Here is a 21,391-nt window from a genome sequence, read left to right as displayed (position 1 = left end):
CCTCGGTCTCTCTCTCTCTACCTGTCCTACATCACAGGGTTGTTGTGAGGATAAAATGGAGCTGGGGTGGCAAGGAACCAGGAACGCTGCTTTGATGTCCTCAGTGGCACAACAGAATATAAGCAAGATAAATAGTAATTGGGCATATGCATAGAATGAGCCTGGCAGCAGAGGACGCCGTTGCCAGGCATTCTTTGCGACTGGCTCAAAAAAGATTCAAGATGGCAGCAGAGCCCACTAGCCACTGAATGCAGAAATGAACTGCTGAGACTTTTCTGTTGGTTCCTGTTGCCCAGATCCCTTGGAAAACCAACTTTTGTGAACACACACTTTCACTCTCTGTAGCGGCGGGGGGGTGACCAGAAGGGGGTGGCGCCCAAAGTACTTGGTCAAAAATCCAAATAAGCTCTCAGGACTGAAAAGGTTAGCAACCCCTACACTAGGGCAAAGCAAAAGAGGCAGAGAACATCAGAGAATCCACAGAAAAGGATCCTTTGACTGGGATGAGCACCTCACTTTCACCACCCCCTCTCATCATTGGGGCTAAGTATATGCCATATATTTAAAGCACATGGCCTCCCTAAAAGAATCCTGGGAACTGTAGTTTACCGCTCACAGAGCTACAATTCCCAGCACCCTCAACAACAGTTCCCAGGATTCTATGGGGGAAAGCCCTGTGCCTTAAACGTGTGGCATGTCTGCAGCCTTAATCTACTCCTCAGTGCCTGCACCCAACTTACTCTCACAGAGAGAGAGATTCATTTCGGGGCTCATCTTACCTTCAGCTCGTATTCCTCCCGGGTATCTATGGTGTCACAGCGCAGGTCTTGCTTCAGATCCACGTCGTCCTTGAATGACTGGGGGTGGGGGGTGGGAGAGGTATCAACAGATCAGGAAGTTGCTCCTTGCACCTTCATGGCTATCACTAGCTAGAGTCTCTACTGTGCAGAAAGGTGCTACTACGTGCGTTTTACAGAATGGAAACTGAGCCTAAGAGGTATCCCTTCTCCTTCTCCCCCACTCTAGCTGAGCTGGCTAGGGCTCATGGGAATTGGATTCCGGAACACCCAAAGGGCACCAGGCTGGTGAAGATGGTTAAGGATTGCCGCCGAATAGCGTCCAAAGAGTGCAAGTCCGCTTAGTGCCAACGAGATTACGAAAACGTCCTCTCCTGCCCCCAGCACCCTTCCTAGAATCGATTGGTTCCCATTCCTTTTCTTCCCAAGACCCACATCTTGCACACCGAGACCCACAATTCCTTACATGCCTGAATTCCATCCAGGTGCGAGGGAACATGATGCTAGGCCACGTGACTCAGAAGTCACGCAATGCTCCCATCGACCCCTTAAAGCTAGTCCATGGGGGAACTGAAAAAAATGAATGACACTGGCTGCCCTTCCTTTGACATCCAGGCTGGCCGAGCTGCAGAGCCACTGGCCACCGCTTTGCCCAGCGGCGAGGTCAATGAAGGCGTTGCTAAGCAAACTACCCGGAGTGCGGTAATATCCCCCCCCCCCGGTCTTCCCTCTGCCCCTGCTGTAAGAGGCGACAGTCACACCAACAGGTCCTATGGTGCAGACCTGAAACAAAAGGCCTAGGCAGAGCTGCACCTCACCGAGTAGATGGCCTTCATGACGCGCGTCGCCGTGGAGACGCTCGCGGTGTCCCCCTCATGGTCTGCATGCAGGGTGAGGGGCTCCCGGTGCACCGTCTCCACCTTGATGTCCAGCTTGCGCAAGGTCACGTCTTTACGGCCTGGATGGAGGAGAATTCGTTGACTGCTGCCGTTTGAAAGGGTGGGTTTTTTTCCCTCCTTGGGGTGGGCAACAATAACGGCTCGGGGGTCATTTCAAAGTGCGGGGAGGGGAACTTCAGTGGCCCTCCAGATGCCGAGATGGGCTCCGGTGCCCACCAGCTCCGGACTGCCTGGCCAATGGGCAGGGACGATGGGAACTGTCGTTCAGTGACGCAGCTCTGCTAGCTGAGACTGGTGGCCAGTTGCGGTCCAAAATGTCCGGAGGGCACCGTGTTGGTGAAGGCCGGCTTAGCGGAAGAGGCAGCTGGCTTAGCTAATGTTGGCATGTGCAGTTGTGGCTAGCTTGGGAGGGGCTCACTGAGAGGGTCACGTGCAGAAAGCAGGGAGCAGACCCGCTGCTTGCTGGGGGAGGGGGGGACGGCTGCCTTCACGCCTAGCTGGGATGGGCTTTTGGAAGGCATCCCATTGGCCACTGGGAGAAGCTGGACTAGATGGAGCCACTTTGGTCTCAGCCAGCAGCACCCGGGTTCATCTTCTTAGGGCCCCAAGAAGGTCTGTGTCCGCGTCCTCCCACCCCACTCACTTCCTTTGCGGCGTCGGTACAGGAAACAGGCCAGAGCGACAAAACACGAGATGACCAAAATGCCGGCTCCAATGGTGGCTCCAGCGATGATTCCCACCGGCAGGACCTCTGGAGAGGGGCGGTAATAGCGGGGTGCAAAAAACAAAACACCCCAGAGCCAGTGGGTCACACACACTCATACTGCCTTCGAAAACACAGCCTTGGAAAAATTCACCCCTTCCCCCAATTTTCAGCTTTATTTTTATTCTGGAGCGCAGAACACAAGGAAATCGGGGGGGGGGCACACAGACACGAACGTGCCATTAAAATTTGCAACAGAAAAGCAACCTTATCAAAAGGTAACAATTAATGATGTTACTGCAAGCTTAGTGACATTGAATATGCATTGTAAGAACCAGGAACAGGGGAGAATATTTTACCATTTCAAAGTAGTTGCCATTCCTATTATTTATTCTTCTTATTATCATCATCATTATCACCTTTGTTGTTGCTATGTGCCTTCAAGTCAATTATGACTTATGGCCACCCTATGAATCAGCAACCTCCAATAGCATCTGTTATGAACCACCCTGTTCAGATCAGGTCTGTGGTTTCCTTTACGGAATCAATCCATCTCTTGTTTGGCCTTCCTCTTTATCATCTGAACCCCCAAAAGCTTTGAAGTGCTGCACATATATTATAGAAGACTGAGACCTTGCCTGCAATCTCACAATCTAATAGACGTAGCACAAAGGAAAAAGGAATGGGGAGGGTAGAGGAAAGCAAGTAGTGGAAGAGCTATTCCTTTACCTGCAGGTGGACAGGGCCAGGTTGGTAGTTTATATTAGTTTTAGGAATCCTGGCTTCTGAAAGAAGATGGACTAGATGGTCTCAAAGGTGACTTTCAAGTCAGATCCACCTTGGCCCATTCCAGCAGGGGTCCATTCTTAGGTGGTCCCATCAACAGCTACAACCCAGGACAGCTAACTGGAAACTCCACCTCTTCCTCTTTTGAAGGCAGCATGCTGGCCGAGGCGGACTTACACATCTGATTCAGCCCGGCCAGATCTGATGCTCCAAGCTGGGGCTTCCAGCTTCCCACCCCCCTCACCTTTCTCCTCGAGCTGGATGATGGCTGTCCGTGACCCGAAGCCGTTCCAAGCAGTGCAGTTGTAGTGCGTTTGGAAGTCCGCCTCCATCACATTGTTGATGGTCAAGGTGGAGAGGACACCATTCCCGCTGTTGCTCCGCTCCACGGTGTAGCGTTCCAGGGTACCCACCTCCAAAAACTTCTCCTTCCAGCTCCAAGCCTTGAAGCGATGTGGGGATGTGGGGAGAGGAGAGGAAGTGGAATGAGAAAACAGCCCTTAGAAATATAAAGCCAGTAGAGAGCCAGTGTGGTGCAGTGGTCAGAGTGTCAAGGCTGGGACCAGGGAGAGCAGAGTTCAAATCCCCGCTCACCCATGAAGCTCATTGGCTGTGACATTTGGCTGGTCACAGTCTCTCAGCCTACCCTACCTCACAGGATTGTTGTGAGGATAAAAATGTCAGGAGATGAGAACCACATATGCTACTGTCAGCTCCTTGGAGCAGATATAAGGTGGGATGTTAATGTTATACACAAACACCCACGGCTGAACTAAGGGGTCGTCCACCTTTGGGAAACAGGAAAGGGCCAGGAAATGTGTCCATTTTGGTTTCTCTCCATTCCTCACGTCTTAAATTCAGTTCTACAAATTCCCACAGCTTGTTTATTTAAAAAGTCCTCAGTGAAAATTCCTCAGCCTTTTTGCACTGATTTCTCCAAACATATACACATTTTTTTCTATTCAAATGTGCGTAATATGCACATTTTTGCAAACCACTTTCTGCTAATATAGCGCATTTTTCTGTGTTATTTTCCCTAACATATGCATTGTCATGCACACGATACCAGAGTGAATTCATTTTTGTGGCCAGAGAACTGCAGTGCAAAATTCAAAAGAGTGCAAATTTCAAAGGATGGCTGCGTTTCAGTTGGCATGTCGTTCCAGAAAGCACAAATGAAGGCTCGCCTTTCGGTGGGAAGTGAATCAAACGTCCGTGCCATCCCTGGACACAAAACCCCTGAGAAGTGCTCTTTGCATTCCTAACCCAGACCCGTTTCACTTTTTTACTCCCCCCCCCCACCGCAATGGGAGGAGGAGAGACTCACCATTCGGTCAGGGAGGGGGGTGCTCTCAATGAGGCATTCCACCTTCCCTTGGTCCCCACGAACAGCATACTGGACGGAGTCACTGGAGATGATGGGGGGACCTGGGAAAAAAAAGATTGAATAGGAGTTTGAAGGGATAAAAGGTTCTGCTTTGGCGGTGGTGGAATCAGCCAGACGCCACTTATTCCACCCTACTTGCCCCATTTAGCTGGGATGCACCTGGATGCTTTTGGACTACAACTCCCATCAGCCCCTACACACACACACACCATATTTATTAAAAAAATAGCTGCACTAATGAGAAGGGTTATGAAATTTTGCTCCATTAGGAAGAGCTTACAATTCAAAATCCTTAGATCAGCCCCTGCTGCTTAAACACTCTGCGGGGAACCTGGATTCTTATTCATCACCTTCTTAGTACTTTCAGCTGTTAAACTGGGCCTTTTTCCCTTCTCTTCTGCCTCTCTCCCCCTCCTACAAACACAAGTTTTCTCTTGTACGAGGGGGGGGGAATGTCAGGGCGGGACTGAGGAGTGACTTGAGCGCGAAGAATACTTAGGATGGCACAGGGCATGATGTGATGGGTAGTTTCTTTGTGCAAGCCCTCTTGAAAGGGCCGTAACTCAGTGGCAGGGTGTCTGCCTTGCCCGTGGAAGGTCCCACGTTCAATCCCCAATGGCACATTTCCAGGTAGGGCTGGGACTGTCCGCTGCCTGAAAACCTAAAGGGTCACTGCCAGTCAGTGTAGACAGAACTGACCTAGATGGACCAATGGAGTGATTATTTAAATCAGGCCTTTATTCAGAACCTTGAGGACTGAAACCTTATTTTATTTAAAGGGGAAGAGCCGTGGCTCTGGGAGAGCACCTGCTTTCCACGCAGAAGGTCCCTGGAGAGCCTCTGCGAGTCAGTGAGCTAGATGGATCCCAATGGCACTCTGGGTGGGTGGGTGGTGTGGGGTGGCACCTTCCTGTTCATGGGACACCCCAATACCATATCTCTTATGCCTTCCAGGTGGGATGGGGTCAATTACTTCAGATCTAACTCAGCTCGGAAGCAAGGGTCTGGTATAGTGACCTCTTCCCACCATCTCAACAGGCATCAAGCGAGTATCACAGCAGAGTAGGGTTAGGCGAGGATTTTGCTAAAACTGAAGTTGGCACCAGACTTCCCGATAGTCTGCACGTTTGCTATCTTCGCGGACCGATCCTGAATGCTGTGAGCTTCTGTGACTTTTCCCGACACTGGATTCTTGCTTCTTTGTTTACTGACCAGCCCTTTGCTTTGCTCAGATGAAACTGACCAGCCTCCTCTTTGCAAAATGGTAAAAGCAGCCGCTAGCAGAAAACAGGCATGGAAAGGAGCCACGTGCTACTTCGATGAGATGTGATCAAACCTGCACCAACAAGTGGATCCCATCCCTACAGCTGAGGCAGCTGTGTCTCCAGACATCACAACCTCACTCACCATTGACAATGAGGGCAACTTCGCGCTCGCCCACCCCGATCCGCGGCACAATGGCCTTGCAGATGTATAGCCCGGCGTCTGCCTGCGTGACGGACTTGAGGTACAGTTGGTTACTGTTGCTCAGCACCTGAGGGAGCAAGCAGAATGCAACAGTGAGGGCGAGGAAGCTGCCCCCCCCATGTCCATGTGACACCTGGGACTGCGGGACCACCCCCCTTTCTCTTCCAGAAGACCTTTCATTTTAAACCCTAACATTTTCCCCTGAAGCTAAGCATAACCAGGGATCGAGACAAGCATTTAAAGCGCTCCTCCCGCTCCAAAGATTTCCGGGGAATTGTAGTTTTCCCCTCAAAGAGCTACAATTCCCAGCACGATTAGCAAACTACACTTCCCAGGACTCTTTGGGGGAAGCCATATGCTTTAAATGCAGGGTGTAGGCAACTTTAATCTCTTGTGTAAACGCCACGGACATCGACAACATTATATCCCAGCGACGGGGCAGAACATCTGAGGCCGAATGTTGTTGGACTCCCACACCCATCATCTCTGTCTATTAGCTGTGAAGGTTCATGAGAGCTGGAGTCCAACAACATGTAGAGGGCCACAAGTGGCCCCACACCTCAGGCCCATGATATCCATTTAATCCCAATAATGTACAAAAGTGGCTTAAAAACAACTTTCAAACAGTCATGGCAACCACGCGTTATGGATGATTAAGGTTATTTGTACTTGCCTATATATTTAATTATGATTCTGAAGGTGTTTATTATGAATTTATTTATTTTGTTTTACACAAGTGGTTGATATGTACGCTTAGAAGCCATTCTCACAAGTATTAATAAATTGTTATTGTTGTTATTATTATTCCCAGGGCAGATTGCAAATGTTTAAAATTCAATGATAAAAACATTAAAACGGATTACAATTACAGGATGGGGTGGGTCCTGAAAACATACATCTCAGGTGTCAAAGGCCAGGGTCAGGATGTCCATCTTCAGCATGCCCCGAAACCCACACTGTCAAAGGTGCCAGATGCCCCTCTGTATGTATATATTATGTATTTACATACATCCCACCCTTCCTCCCACTAAAAACACTCTAAAATATCATAAAATATAATATATTAAAACAAAACATCCTTAAAAACATATTAAAACAAAACCTTTTTTAAAAAGCTTTAAAAATATCTTAAAAAGCAATTCCAACACAGATGCAGACGGGGATAAGGTCTCTACTTAAAAGGCTTGTTGGAAGAGGAAGGTCTTCAGCAGGTGCCAAAAAGAGAGGGCGCCTGTCTAATATTTAAGGGGAGGGAATTCCACAGGGTAGGTGCCACCACACTAAAGGCCTGCTTCCTATGTTGTGCGGAATGGACCTCCTGATAAGATGGTACCTGTAGGAGGCCTCCCCTGCAGAGTGCAGTGATCAACCAGGTATATAAGGTGTAAGACGGTCTTTCAGGTATCCTGGTCCCAAGCTGTATAGTACTGCTATGCTAGTAGCAGTAATAACAAACAACAATAGATTTGTATAGGTTAGCCTGGTCACATCAACCCCACCCACCACAGCCATATCGTACTGGGGCTGACTGGAGCTGTAGTCTAAAATATCTGGAGGGCCCCAGGTTCGGGAAGAGTAGATGAAGGCATAATTCTTCAGCCTTGGGTCCTCAGGTGCTGTCGGACTACATCTCCCATCATCCTGAGCCAGTTTAGGGAACCCTCAGGGATGAGGGGGTTCGCAGTCCAACATCATCCGGCGTCCCAAGGTTGACGAGGTATGTAGAATTACATCTTTCTTTCAATGCTAATTAAGTGGACAGCACTCTTCTTTTTTTAGTGGCAAACAAAAATAATTTCTTTTTAAAAACCCAGCAAATCACCACTGCGAAACCCCATTGAAAGCAAATGCACATATCAAACAGATCAATAAAAACACCAGATGGAAAGCAGGAACATATTTCATTCACATTTCGGCTGCTGGAGGGCGGGGCAGGGCTGGGGGTATTCCGGCTCCGGAGACACAAAGGCATTTTCTTGGGAGTACTGTTGGAGCTTGCTGGGCATGGCAACTACCAGCCCAATTTGCCCCCTTGTTCCCCAGCGGGCTTCTCGTTCAAGCCAGGAGACCTTAACAGGAAAGCAGATGCAGACAGATACTATATGAATCACAGGCAACATGGGGGGGCAGGAAAGAGAGAAAGGGACTGACCATGTTGGATTCCTTCTTGGTCCAGGTGAGGGTGAGAGGAGGGTTCCCAGCCCACACGCAGGTCAGCGTCACGTCCAAGCTGATGTTGGTAGTCGTGGGCTTCGGGTCCACCACGATGCGAGGCGCGACTGGGGAAGAGAACAAGAGCGTCAAGGGACCGTGTGCGAGATCCGTCTCTCTCCCGGAGATGAACTCTGACACAACTTGGACGGCTTTAAAAAGGGCACGTTCATGGAGGGGGAGGAGGCTGCCCCTGGCTACTAGCCGCAACAGCTTTGTGCTATCATCCACTGTCGGAGGCAGGATGCCCTAGTCGCTGGGAATCACAAGGGGGGAAAGTCGCTGTTGCACTCGGGTCCCGGTTGTGGGCTTCCCGCTAGGGGCGTCTGGTTGGCCGCTGTGAGAACAGGCTGCTGGACTAGACGGGCCCCCGTTGGCCTAATCCAGCTGCTGAGGGGCTCTTCGGATGCCCTCTGTGTTGTGCTCGACTGAAACTGGGATGGCCAATCTGACATCAAAAATGCTGGATGGGAGGAATCTGAGGCACGGGTGAAGCGAACACAGGTGGACCTGGCCCAGACCCAACAGAATGCTGATCCTCGAGGAAGTCAGACTCCTGGCCCACCTTGACACAGCGGGCACCTCAAGCAGGTTCTTGCTTCCCAGGCCACACCCCCTCTCCCAAGACCACGCCCATCACTAGCCCTGCTTTGCTGTCTCCTTGAGAGATTTTGCCTGGCTGGAATGAGTCCTTGAACCCTGACAAGGCATACAGAGAGGTGGGTGAGTCTGCGGGTAGAAACTAGCCCTACTGCACAAAGGTAAAATTTTGCATTGATTGCTCCACCCACTTTTGCCTCTGGCCCCACCCACCATTGGCATGTGGCCCCTGGGAGGCTCCCCAGAAGGGAATGAGGCCCTCAAGATGAAAAGCACTCCCCACCGGTGTTTGAAAGAGACAGGTCAGGATCTCCAGGTGAGCTCTGCCAGGTAACCTACACACACACACACACCAGCCACACTCACAGTGGACATCCACCAGGGTGCTGACATTGGTGCTCCCCACGTCGTTGTGCACTTCGCACGAGACGGGCTCAGTGAAGAAGGTGTAATCCACCTGCGTCTCGTATTTGCTCTCCTTGGCATCCTCAATGACGACGCCACCTTTGGCCCACCTGGGGGGGTCAAGGAAACGGCGTCAGATTAGGCAGCCATGTCTCTGAAGCTTCCCCCAGGACCTCTGCCCCATGGTTAAACTATGGAACTCCCTGCCACAAGAGGTAGAGACTCCTCTGCTCCCCCATCTCCGTACCCATCTCACCTGTAGCCTTTGATCTCTGGGTTGGCAGTGGCCATGCAGGTGAAGGTGACCCGTTCGCCTTCCTGGACTGTCTGCGGCTGAATGGACAGCGTCACCGTTGGGGGGTCTGCCGCACAGAAGGAATTGTTACCGTCATGGAAGAGACTGCGTGTGCAGTTACACAATTTGCATGCAAGTAGGCAATCCTCACCCCACCTGGCCAATCACCATTGGTAAAGTTCAGCCGAGAACACCTCCTAAATCTATTTGGAAAGCTGGCCAAATAGCATGGTAGAAACCATACCTCAGACTAGTAAAGCAAAATGATTGTTCTGTGTGCCTGTATACATGAAAATCCTGTCTCCCCACCTTTGCCAACCTCTACCACCAGCACAACCAACTTTGCCTTTCTCTGATTGCTGTGTAGGAGAGCCCTCCAAGATGGCGCCAACATCTTTGGGCAGCCAGGTGCCATCTTGGTACAAGGGCCATCCTGGAGTGGCTCTGGGTCCCAAAGCCGAATGGCAAAGCAGGAATGGACTAGCTGGTTCTCCACTCACGGTGAACGTTGAGCTTGATGGAGGTCTCCTTGCCCGCTGGGATGGCGTCGTTGGCGCAGCGGCAAACATACACCCGTCCAATGTCCTGGTCGGTGGGGTTGATGAGCAAATGGCTGAGGGTGGTCTCTCTCTTTCCATCTGGCAAGACTTCCTGGGGTGGGGGTGGGGCGAGAAAAGGAGGTGGCTGGCAAAGTGGAGAACGGGCAACCGCTCAGGGAGAAACCAGAATCGTACAGAAGGCTACAGTGTGGAAGTGATTGGTTGGGTAGGGGGGATCTGTTAAAAATAATTCTAACTGATTATAAAGGTGCACTCCATTAATGAACAAGGCCAGGACTCACTAATTTCAAATTCATCAGAGAAAACACAAACGTCCACGTGCCCACACACTTCCCCTGCGCCCCCCAGGAGGGGACAAGACCACCATCCCACCCCCTAAGCACCCCAGCCTTCCCCTTACCGTGGCTGTGGTGGCTTCTGACTGCTGCACCCCATCACGGAACCAGACGATCGTGGCAGCCGGCTTGGCATTGCGCGCCCGGCATGTTAGATTGTGCAGAGTTCCTGCCCGCAGCAGAATCTCGGGGGCTCCGTTGATCACGGGGTCTTCAGGGGGAACTGCAAAGCAAAATACAAATCGGGCCACCAATACCTTTAAATACCTGCACAGATGCTCCAGCCTGAGGATTATTTATTTATTTATTAGATCTATATCCATCCCATTCTCCCAGTAGGAGCCCAGAGAGGCAAACAAAAGCACTAAAAGCACTTTAGCACACCGTAAACGCAGACTTTAAAATATATTTTAGAGATGTGCAGGGCGGAAAAAAACAGAAAGAAAAAAAATTCTCGAATTTTCCCAGTTTTTTTCAGGGCCTTCACATCTTGACTTAGGATACACATCTCAAGCCCTAGATCAGGTGTGGGCAATATCTCCAGTTGTTGTTGGGCTCTGACTCCCAGCAGCCATCATGGCCAATGGTCAGGCACGGTGGGAGACAGGAGTCCAACAAAATCTGGAGGACCACAGATATTCCCCATCCACGTCCCAGGTGCACGCCCTGATTTCCAGAAGGGGAAATAACTATTTAACATGCTGCCTTTCCAAGGGGTAAAAACACAGCATAGCCTTCTTGGATGTGGCTCCAATACAGCAAAGCATCCCATGCCAGCATGCAGGTTTTTGGGTGGCACTGGGAGAATTTGTTTGCTGTGGTTTATTTTGCCCGAGGGGGCAATGGCAGTTGCAGAGCCTTGCAAAGCCGAGCACCTGACCCAGGGCACGTGGAACAGGCCACAACTCAGCGGTGCCACAGCACCTGCTTGGCATCCAGAAGGTCCCAGGCTCAGTCGCCGGCACGGCATCTCCAGGGAGGGCCCATCTTGATGGCCTGGAGAGCCGCCGCAAATGGCATAAGCAACACCGAGCTAAATGGGTCTAACTCAGTACAAGGCAGCTTCCTATTACAATCAATCCTTCATTCGGGGCCATGAAGACTAGAAACTTAGCTTTATTTTGAGGGGAAAGGGCCACCGCTCAGTGGCACAGCACCTGCTTTGCATGCAGAAGGTCCTGGGCTCAGCATCCCTGACCAGAGTGACCCACAGCTGCGGTGGCAATTTATGTCACTCGGGGGGGGGGGGCGATAACCCCGTCGTAAAGACTTGCTTTCACTTTTTTTTACTTTTCATTATAATTCAGTTGCTGGAGGGCAGGATGCAGGCGGGCAGATGGAGCAGAGAGTCTGCTCTCCCCCCACACACACCCCTCCATTTTTACATAAGATCCACATTCCCTTGAAGCTTTTATGGAACAACTGGGGGAGGAAACCAAGGGGAAAACACGCATTAGAGTCCCCCGCGGCAAGTGTAACTCAAGCTGGCCATGAATATATATTAAGGCATTAAAACCGGGGTGTGTGTGTGTGCCTGGGGAGTGGGAAGAGGTGCGATCGATAGGACAAAACGGCCTGAAAGTGTGAGGGGGAGGGCGGAGCGGGAGACACAATGGCAGCAGCTTTGAAGTCAGCTGCATTCTGACCCTCCTTATCTCAAGGGCTCAGGGGTGCACAGAAAGCCAGAAATCTTAAGCCATCCAGTACACCACGGCCCACGCACACGCTCTCTCAACCTCTCTCACAGAAATGCCACTTACTGAGGACAATCAGCTTTGCTCGCCGGGATCGCAGCGCTGCTTCGGTGGCCTGGCACTCATACAGGGCGTCATCGGAGAGCTCCGCGTCGGTGATTTCCAGGTTGTATTGTCCAGAGTCGGAGGCCCCAATGACCCTGTACCGGGGCCAGGCTGAGATTTAAGGAGGAGGAAAGGAAAAGAGAGAGGCGCAGCCATCAGGCTGGAGCAAACAAACAGCCATGCAGGATTCTTGTTTATTTCATGCATTTATGTACCATTTAATCGCTAGCACTTCTAAAAAAGTACATAAAAAATTACAGAGAATGATAAAAGTCATCATAAAAACTGAGCACTATTTTAAACCTTCATCCAAACTCGGGGGGGGGATCATACTAATGGTTTTGGGGGTGTATTTTCTACCCTAATGAGATTTCCAAGGTACGGTGAGCTGGTATCTTGACCCCAGATAGCATTTGTGTCTATGGTGTCAGGTGTCTGCTTGACAATACCCAAACACTTATTCAGAGGAGGTGGAAGTTGTTTGTGCATTTGACTCCAGGGCTCTTAGTTGACCTGACCCTGATTATTTTTCCATTAAAAAAATAACACCTATGGGGAGTTTTTACTATCCCAATCCGCCAACATTGGCTGGGGTATTAAAGACAAGGCAATGCATTTCTGGGACATTTCACGCCGCAGGTGGTTTCTTTGTTTCCAGGAGAAAAACAGTAACTGGGAACTGGCTGGCATTTGGGGACATTGTACAGGTGACAATTTGTGCCAGTGTCCTAGAAATACTACCCTGTAGGTCTACTTCTGCACAGATTGCACAATGAAAAGTGCACTGGGGGAAAGGTTTGCCCCACAAATCTGGACAAAGGCCATGAGGCTTGCTGGAATAAGGAAGTCTTTTGCCATGCGCCTGAAATTCAGCGAGGAGGGCGCCTGCCTAATCTCAGCAGGGAGGGCATTCCACAGGCTTGGGCCTATAGCACTGAATACTTGGAAAATGGGGGTTGTGGGTCCAAAGGAGCTTGTATTAATTTTGTAGTAAAACTGCAAGCCACTTTTCGCACACAAGCTTCCCAAAGCGGTTCACAGTTATCTAAGGTGGCGGGCCATAGCTCAGTCTTGTTCCTCCTGGGGTGGGAGTACATATTTGTGCTCTCTCTGATGAACTAGAAAACACTGAGTCCTAGTTTCAGTTCCAGATTCGGAGAACACACAAACGTATTAAGAACGAAAGACACATCCACGGACTGTTCACTGAAAACAAGAAAAGTTGGTCTTTTAAAGATCCTGCCAAATGTTATGCAGAATCGAGTTCCGTAACAGTGGAACCACCACCAATGGCACCCCGTGTGCCCTATAACCCAATTGTCTCGGTAGGTGAGCCAGCGAGCAGGGCCTCTGAAGTGGATGGTACGGCAGGGGCAGATTGACACAGGTGAACGCAGTCCTTTAAGGAATCCAGGCTAAAACCGTTCAGAGTTTAACAAGGCCATCAACAGCACTTTAAACGGGGTCTGGCAATGCACTGGCAGCCAGTAGAATTCATGCAAGGCCAATATAATATGCTCCAACCACTCAGGCTCAACCAGCAACTGGGCGGCCATTATTTTGCATCAGCTGACGTTTCCAAACAGTCTTCAAAGGCAGCCCCACGTTAGAGCACATTGCAGTAGCTCAGTCAGAACGCCATGCTTCTCATACTTTCTGGAACCTGCGAAGCGCCAACAACGACATGGGAGACCCCAGCATAACTTGCTGCCCACCCAGCCTACAAGGAAGAGCACAAACCGATCAAAGGATGTCAGCATACGCAAAGGAGTTCAACGTGCAGAATTTGCTCATGCAAGCGGCCTGGTGTACCATCATCATCACCTTGGTGCAGAATTTTAATGGATTTATTTTATTTTCGCTCTGGGCACACTCATCCCTGGAGGCAGGCAGTCATTTGCGAGGGCTGAATGGGGGGAAAGCCAGGCAGATGTCTGCAGAATAACAGGCCACCCGGTTAATTAACCAAAAGCCTGCAGAGCTGCAGGGCAGCCCACTCTGGCCTGTGCCGTCGGCCAGGGGTCTACGGGCTAGGTGAACCCCCCTGTCTCCCAGGAAGAAATCCTGGCATGGAGGAAGCCAGCTGGGTCCCCTCCATTAGCCAGAGAAGGAGCAGTTATAGGGAATCTGCTTCTCCCCACTCTACCCGCCAAAAAAGGAACCCTCAGCTCCAACTGCTGATTAGGAACAGAGGAAGCTGCCTCATACAAAGTCGGACCACTGGTCCACCTGGCTCAGTACTGTCTACACTGACTGGTAGCAGCTCTCCAGGATTTTCAGACTGAGGGACATTCCCAGCCCTACGTGGAGTTGCTGGGGATTAAACCTAGGACCTTCTGCCTGCAAAGCAGGTGTTCTGCCACACCCTCCACAGCCTAAGATTCCAGTACTCATGGTTCTAAATAAAGGAATGATTTCAAGAGGAAGCCGCTTATGCTAACTCAGAGCCTCAGTCCTCCTAGCTCAGTAATGTCAACTCTAACTGGCAGCAACAGCTCACCAGAGGTTCAGGGAGGGGGCATTCCTAGCCCTACCTGGGGATTCCAGTAGGGATTGAACCTAGGACCTTCTGCATGCAAGTGGTGCTCTGCCCACTGAGCTACTCAGACAGCAGAACGAGACGTTGGCCGAAGGAACAAGAGTTGCAGCCAAGGACCAGCAAGGAAAAATCAGCCTTGCCCAGACTGGATATAAACACAGCCCACCCTATTAGTTCTGGCCTTGCAGGACTGGTAGCCCTCCTCTGCCTTTTCCCTCCGCTCTGCTTTTCCTTGTGTGACGTGTACTTTAAATTTTGTAAGCCTGAGGCAAGGGCCTTGTCTCTCTCTCCTTATTTATGCAACCCGGTTCAAGAGACAATAACTGTCTGAAAAGCGGGATTAAAACTATAGCGACATTTTAAAAATAATGAACTGATACAGGAGGGAGTGGAAAGCGGTCACCATGCCCACCCCCTCTGCCAGCAGGTGGCGCTGTTGGCTCACTTATGGGGCAGCCAGCTCTGGAAGAGGGGAGGCGAAGCCAGGATGCTTGAAGGAACAAGTTCTCGAAGCACAGAGGGAGCGCCCTTCCCCCCACATGCATGCGCACAAGCACCTCCGTCCTAGCAGAGGAGGAGAAGGGCCACGGCTCAGTGGCAGAGCATCTGCCTTGCATGCAGAAGGGCCCAGGCTCAACCCCTGGCTTCTACAGGTAGCGCTTAGAATTGTCCCCTGCCTGAAACACTGCAGTGCCCCTGCCCATCAGTGTCGTCGATACTAAGCTGGACGGACCCATGCTCTGACTTGGTAGAAGGCAGCTTCCTATATTCCCATTTAAATCAGCCTTGCATTCAGAAACATGAGGACTGGGATCTTTCTTCATTTTTTAAGGGGAAGGGCTGTGGCTCTATGACAGGCCACCTGGCTTTTCATGCAGGCGCCATCACTGGTATCTTTTCAGCACCTGCTGAAGACCTTTCTCTTTCAAAAAGCCTTTCAAGTAGAGACCTTATCCCAGTCTGCGTCTGTGTTGGAATGGCTTTTTAAGATGTTTTTCAAGCTTTTTTAAAATATGTTTTTAAAGGTTTTTTTTAATGTTTTAAAACTTTTTTTAAAAAAAACTTTTTTTAAAAGATATTTTGTTTTAATATGTTTTTAAAGATGTTTTGTTTTAATATCTTTGAGAGTGTTTTAAGTGTTTTTGCTTGCCACCCCGGGCAAGATAGAAATTTAATAAATAAAAAATAAAAAAATGCAAAAGGTCCAAAGTTTCATCCCCACTAACTCCAGGTGGGGCTGGTGGAGGGCCGCTGCCAGCCAGTGCAGACAATATCAAGTCGAATGGATCCCACTGATCTACCTCAGCATAAACCAGCGTCCTTGGGGTCATCTTAACACACACACACAGGGTTAATTCAGCCTTCTGCCAATCTCCCGTAGGGATCTGCCTTATATACAGAGTCATACCATTGGCCCATCTTGCTCAGCGTTGGCTACACTGACTGGCAGCAACTTCCCACAGTTCCAAGCCACGGCGATTGTACTTGGGAGATGCCTTTGGGGACTGAACCAGGATCTGCCCCTGAGCTACAGCCCTTCCCCATAAAAACATGCATACTATATCCAGGAACAGGGGGAGAGAAAAGAGAGAAGCACGATTCCATGCGCCCCTGTTTCCTGTCTCCAAGAGTGAGTGGCACTTTGAGAAGCCAGCCAAATGCATGGCAATGGCAACTAAAAAGAAGCAGCATGCCAATTCATAGCCCCAAAGAGAAGTCAGTTTGGTGCAGAAAGGCTCTTTTATGGGACCAAGTCATATTCCCGGAAGAAAGCCACCCCCACTCCACATATATGCACCACCCCACACAAAAAAAGGTCCTACCTTTGAGGCCTTGCCCCATTCCCAGGGCGAGGCCATCCTTGGTCCACTGCACAATCCCAGAATAGTTCAGCACCACGCAAGAGAGCACAATCCTCTGTCCAGCAACCACCGTTTGGTCTTCCGGCTCTTCAACAAAACGGGTCTGCAGAACTGGAGGGAGGGAGACAGGCAGAAAGAGGGATGAGCGGGGGAGGGACCTTTTTCTCCCCGAGGGCCACATTCTCCTCTGAGCAACCTTCCAGGGGCTGCTGTGAACAGAGGAAAAGGATTGGCTGCCACCTCCACGCCCAGCTCATGGGCTACCCAGAGGCATCTGGACTGCTGCCATTTGAAACAGCGTTGGGTAAGACGGATGCCTGGTTGGACCTGGCAGGTCAGCTGAATGTTACTGGGTGCCCTCATATAAATAAAAGTTACTATTATTTAAACATTATTTATTCAATCATTATTTAATCATTAATATATTGTTGTGAGCGGTGAGAGGTCTCCAGGGGTCCCTGTGCTTACCCAGGGTTTGGTTTCAAAGCATCAGCAGTCCAAAAGATCTTGGTTTTCCATCAGGCTTACAGGAGGCATCCTAAAGCCATGGTGCAGGGAGATGGCCTTTCTGAGTCTTTCCTCACTCAACTCAAAACACAAGCCTCTCTTTGGACCCAGGAAGTGGGGGGACTCTCCTGAAGAGTTTCAATAGCAATAGGATCTCCCTGGCCCATTCACCAGTTAATGGGCACTTGACAGACCCATTAGCCCACCTGGCCACTCTATTAGACTAACAAAGGAGACTTATCTGACCAGCGGAGTAGCTTTCTCAGATGCAGAGCTGACCTCCCTGTGCAGGGTTCCAAATCAGAGGCTGGAAAGGGAATTCATAGAAATCATCTGTCTCAACCACAAACCCATAACAATATTATTAACCTACTGTTAACTACTTTTCTGCCTTTGATGGAGGAGCAGCAGAGTTATCTGAACAGCATTCAAGTGCATTATGCATGCTGTTTCCTCTAATGGTCAGCAGCTGGGTCTATTCTGTAAGTGTGCCATTTAAAAAAAAAAGAAATCTCTTTGGTTAAAATAAAAAGACATTGCAGTGTTGCCTATGAAACCGGAAGGTACCAGCCAGTCGACCAGACACATTTTACTTTTACTTCAGCCCTGGATAGACTTCCAGAAGCAGGTGTTAATGGTACGCAGAAACCAGCACAAGCCAATATACACACACAGAGAGAGCTTTCCCCCTCATTTTCCTATGCCTGACAGCAGCAACTATGCCTTTTCTGACACAGAACCACGAGAGGCCCGTGGGTGCAAAGTGCAGCTCGCTCTCCCCATCTCCCATGCCCTCTCTCTGCCCAGAAGGGGAGATCAGGTGAAATAGTTGCAGGGTTTTTTCCTCTAGAACAGCAGCAAGAGTCACATGGCACACAAACAAAAATAAACCTCCGCCCCTGGGGTTACAGGGAGATTGATTAGCACAAACAGCGTTGCCAACGACCTCTCCAACACCTGTGCCTCTGTGCAGGCAGAGGAAGGTCCGGAGGGTTTGCAGGGAAAGAAAGAGGGGCTCCCTCTCCTCAGTGATTTCAAACTACGTCACCATAAGTAAATAAATAAATAAAAACAGGGGCAAACAGGTTTTCCGAGAGGGGAGGCCACAGCTAGGGGCATTTCACCAATGGTCTGCGCTCGGAGGTTTGGAGAGTTCTTTCCAAATCAATTCAGGGCATTTGGCCGAAAAGCCAGTTCTCCCAACGTGTTGCTGGCAAAATGAGCAGCCCACATTTTATCGACTCACACAAAGAACATTTTCATCAGGTAGGACGATGGGGAGGTGCAGGATCTACCCAGACCTCTCTCTGCCCTTCCAGCCACATGCGGCTACTCCTCTTGCGAGGGAGGGCAGCTGTGAACTTCCTCCTCGGTCCCCCCATCAGCCTTCTCCAGGAGATTCCCTCAGCCCTGTGTGAGGATTTCTCTCTCAGAATACCGCCTCTTGTCTTGGCCCGAGACCACCACAGGGAGATTTTGGCAGAGGTCAGATCTGAACCCAGAACTGCAAATTCCAAAATGAGACACAAAGATACACACACACTCTGCCAGGACCACAAGGGATCTTAGCATGCCTGCTTCGTTTTCGGGGTGGCAGAAATATCTACCTGGACTGAGAACCAGTGAGAGTTTTCCAGACAACATGCATCAGTCATGAAAGTGTGAACTGTATTAAGGAATCACAAAGGCCAGCTCCTGTACACAGCCATAATCCACGATTTAACAAAAAAATTTTTTTTTAGAAAACCTTTTCTAGATTGCTTTTGTACTTGGAAGATGGTATTTATCATGTAACGCGTGTATTATTTGAAGAGTGTCAGCCACTGAAGACTTCTGCACATCTGGTTCCTGGATGGCTGTTTTGACAGCCAACTTGGATAATCCAGGCTTTGCCAACATGGTGACCTCCAGATGATTTGGACTACCTCTCCCTTCAGCCTCAGCACCATACCTCTGGAAGACACCAGCCTGGTGAAAGCTGCTCTAAAGATAACTGATGGAAACTGATGGAGAGGGGACTGTTATGCATTCCCTATACTCTAGGGCAGCCTTTCCCAACTAGTGGGCCACCAGATGTTGCTGGACTACAACTCCCATCAGCCCCAGCATTCCTGACCATTGCCCATGCTTGCTGGGGCTGATGGGAGTTGTAGTCCAGCAACATCTGGTGGCCCACTAGTTGGGAAAGGCTGCTCTAGGGCATCTAGCTATCAAACACGTGAGACATCTTTAAGGCCTCGGTGACAGCAAGAGGGGATTATGCTAGAAAGGCCCGGATGAATTGCCCACCTTTGGGGGGGGGGGCAAGCTGCTGCAGATTGGAGTGGTGGTTTTTTATCATTGTCACAATGGATTTATACTGGACCGTCTGCACATCATTTGGCTTCATTAACTGTTCTGCAATGCTCCCTCGATAAAATAAAAAAGGTAAAGGTGTCCCCGCACTTGTAGTGCGAGTTGTTTCCGACTCTTAGGGTGACGTCTTGCGACGTTTACTAGGCAGACCGTATATATGGGGTGGGATTGCCAGTTCCTTCCCCGGCCTTTCTTTACCCCCCAGCACATGCCGGGTACTCATTTTACCGACCACGGATGGATGGAAGGCTGAGTGGACCTTGACCCCTCAATATTACCACATTATTACCACCCAGAGGGGCACTCTTTTACTGTAAGGTAAAACGGGACAAAAAAATAAACCACGAGGCATTTGTGGTATGAAAAGTTACAGGATTTCAGCAGGAGCAAACTGAATTGAAAGTGGGATCATGCATAACTGCCCCAATACCATCACACGTACAAATCATCACGAATGCACATCGAAAAAGGCATCCGGAGAGGCCCTTAAGTAAAACACTCCCGTATTTAAAGCGCACATCCCCTTGCCTCTTTTGGGTTAAATCCCTACAGATCAATGCTGCCAGAGTAATCCCTGCAAAGCTTGTTGACTGGATCCTACAAAAATATAAAAATAAAATCCACATGCCTGGAGCGGCCCGGATCAGCTCTGCCTCGCTTGGAAACGCAGGAAGAGAAAGACAGACTTGCAGCTGCCAGCACATTGCAGGTCAGAACAGAGGATAGTTTTGGAAGGCGGAGAAAGCGGGTTGTTTGTTCCAGCTGTTATTAGTTTAATTTATATCTCGCCTTTCCTCTGGAAGGAGCCCGGGGGTAAACACATCAAGGCAACATTTTAACAACAACAAGAAAAAGCAATCCAAAACCAGTTCATGATACAAACATTCTAAAAGTAATTGACAGGAAAAACCCAAGAGATATGGGGAAGGTGGAGAGGGGGTCTTTTGTTTGGACAGTGTTGGCAGTGGGAGATGGGAGATGGGAGATGGGAGAGAGAGAGAGAGAGAGAGAGAGAGAGTCAGCCATGTAGCAAAGAGTTTTGGGGGGGATTCTGGGGGCCAAGCAAAGCTAGTTGCAAGAAATAGTATTTATCACAAAGAAGAGGGTGCAGAGAAAATTATGGGAGGGAGAAGAGTGCACAAAAACATAGGCAAGAAATGGTGAATATTAAGGCTATCAAGCAATTAAAGAAATCTTAAATGAGTTTTCTGCAATTAATCCATTCAGTCTGCATAAGGGGTTGATTTGAAGGGAAGAAAGCATTCTGTTTTTTAAAATGGCATTATCTATAGATACATTCCAGAAGAAGTGCCATATTTGAAGGGCGATGCCCATTTCTCTCTCCCCCCCCCCCCCGGCAGCTGGGACCTCGTCTTCTGACACGTATATAAATGATAATAATTAACAGAGTTCAACATGTTGGGCAATTCATTGGAAATACCTCTTGAGCGGATTTAAAACGTTTATATATGTGTGTGTATATATATTGGTTAATTGTTCTCTATCCAATTAGAATCGATCAAAGGCCGCAGCCCCAGCAGAGGCAGGCAACTCTTTGGCAAGTGATAAGGATTCCAGCAGGAGACCGGCTGGCCACCTTGCTGTCCCTGGCCTGCTGGTATGCAAAGGGGGAGATTGGGGGAGAGCGCAGCAGACAAAGATCCCCCTGTCATGCAAATGTCCTTGGTGACAAACAGCTAAAGAACTCCGCCTGCCCTCCCTCCGAATGATGAAACGCCTCAAGGCCCAGGGAGGGGGAGGGGGTGTCATCTGAGCTGAATGCAGAGAGCCAGAGAGAAAAATCCCTCCAAAGCAGCCTTCCCCAACCTGGCGCCCTGCAGATGTTGCTGGCCTGCACCTCCCAGCATCCTCCTCGACCACCAG

At 49.8% G+C, this 21,391-nt stretch overlaps 1 protein-coding gene across 1 annotated transcript in view; it reads right to left on the bottom strand.

The window, feature by feature from the left end:
* KIRREL1 (kirre like nephrin family adhesion molecule 1) overlaps positions 1 to 21,391 on the bottom strand; it is a 109,179-nt gene that overhangs the window by 6,119 nt on the left and 81,669 nt on the right. The window contains exons 2-14 of the mRNA XM_061606126.1: positions 16,607 to 16,756; positions 12,206 to 12,355; positions 10,511 to 10,668; positions 10,051 to 10,201; positions 9,512 to 9,617; positions 9,217 to 9,365; positions 8,191 to 8,318; positions 5,980 to 6,106; positions 4,513 to 4,613; positions 3,430 to 3,628; positions 2,340 to 2,447; positions 1,616 to 1,755; positions 780 to 857 (exon numbers count right to left, since the gene is read on the bottom strand). Coding sequence (XP_061462110.1) covers positions 780 to 857; positions 1,616 to 1,755; positions 2,340 to 2,447; positions 3,430 to 3,628; positions 4,513 to 4,613; positions 5,980 to 6,106; positions 8,191 to 8,318; positions 9,217 to 9,365; positions 9,512 to 9,617; positions 10,051 to 10,201; positions 10,511 to 10,668; positions 12,206 to 12,355; positions 16,607 to 16,756 — 1,745 coding nt within the window. The remainder of the gene's footprint in view (positions 1 to 779; positions 858 to 1,615; positions 1,756 to 2,339; positions 2,448 to 3,429; positions 3,629 to 4,512; positions 4,614 to 5,979; positions 6,107 to 8,190; positions 8,319 to 9,216; positions 9,366 to 9,511; positions 9,618 to 10,050; positions 10,202 to 10,510; positions 10,669 to 12,205; positions 12,356 to 16,606; positions 16,757 to 21,391) is intronic.

This window comes from Rhineura floridana, chromosome 22 (assembly GCF_030035675.1).
Source record: "Rhineura floridana isolate rRhiFlo1 chromosome 22, rRhiFlo1.hap2, whole genome shotgun sequence".
Lineage (NCBI taxonomy): Eukaryota > Metazoa > Chordata > Lepidosauria > Squamata > Rhineuridae > Rhineura > Rhineura floridana.
This window is presented reverse-complemented; position numbering and strand designations above follow the sequence as displayed.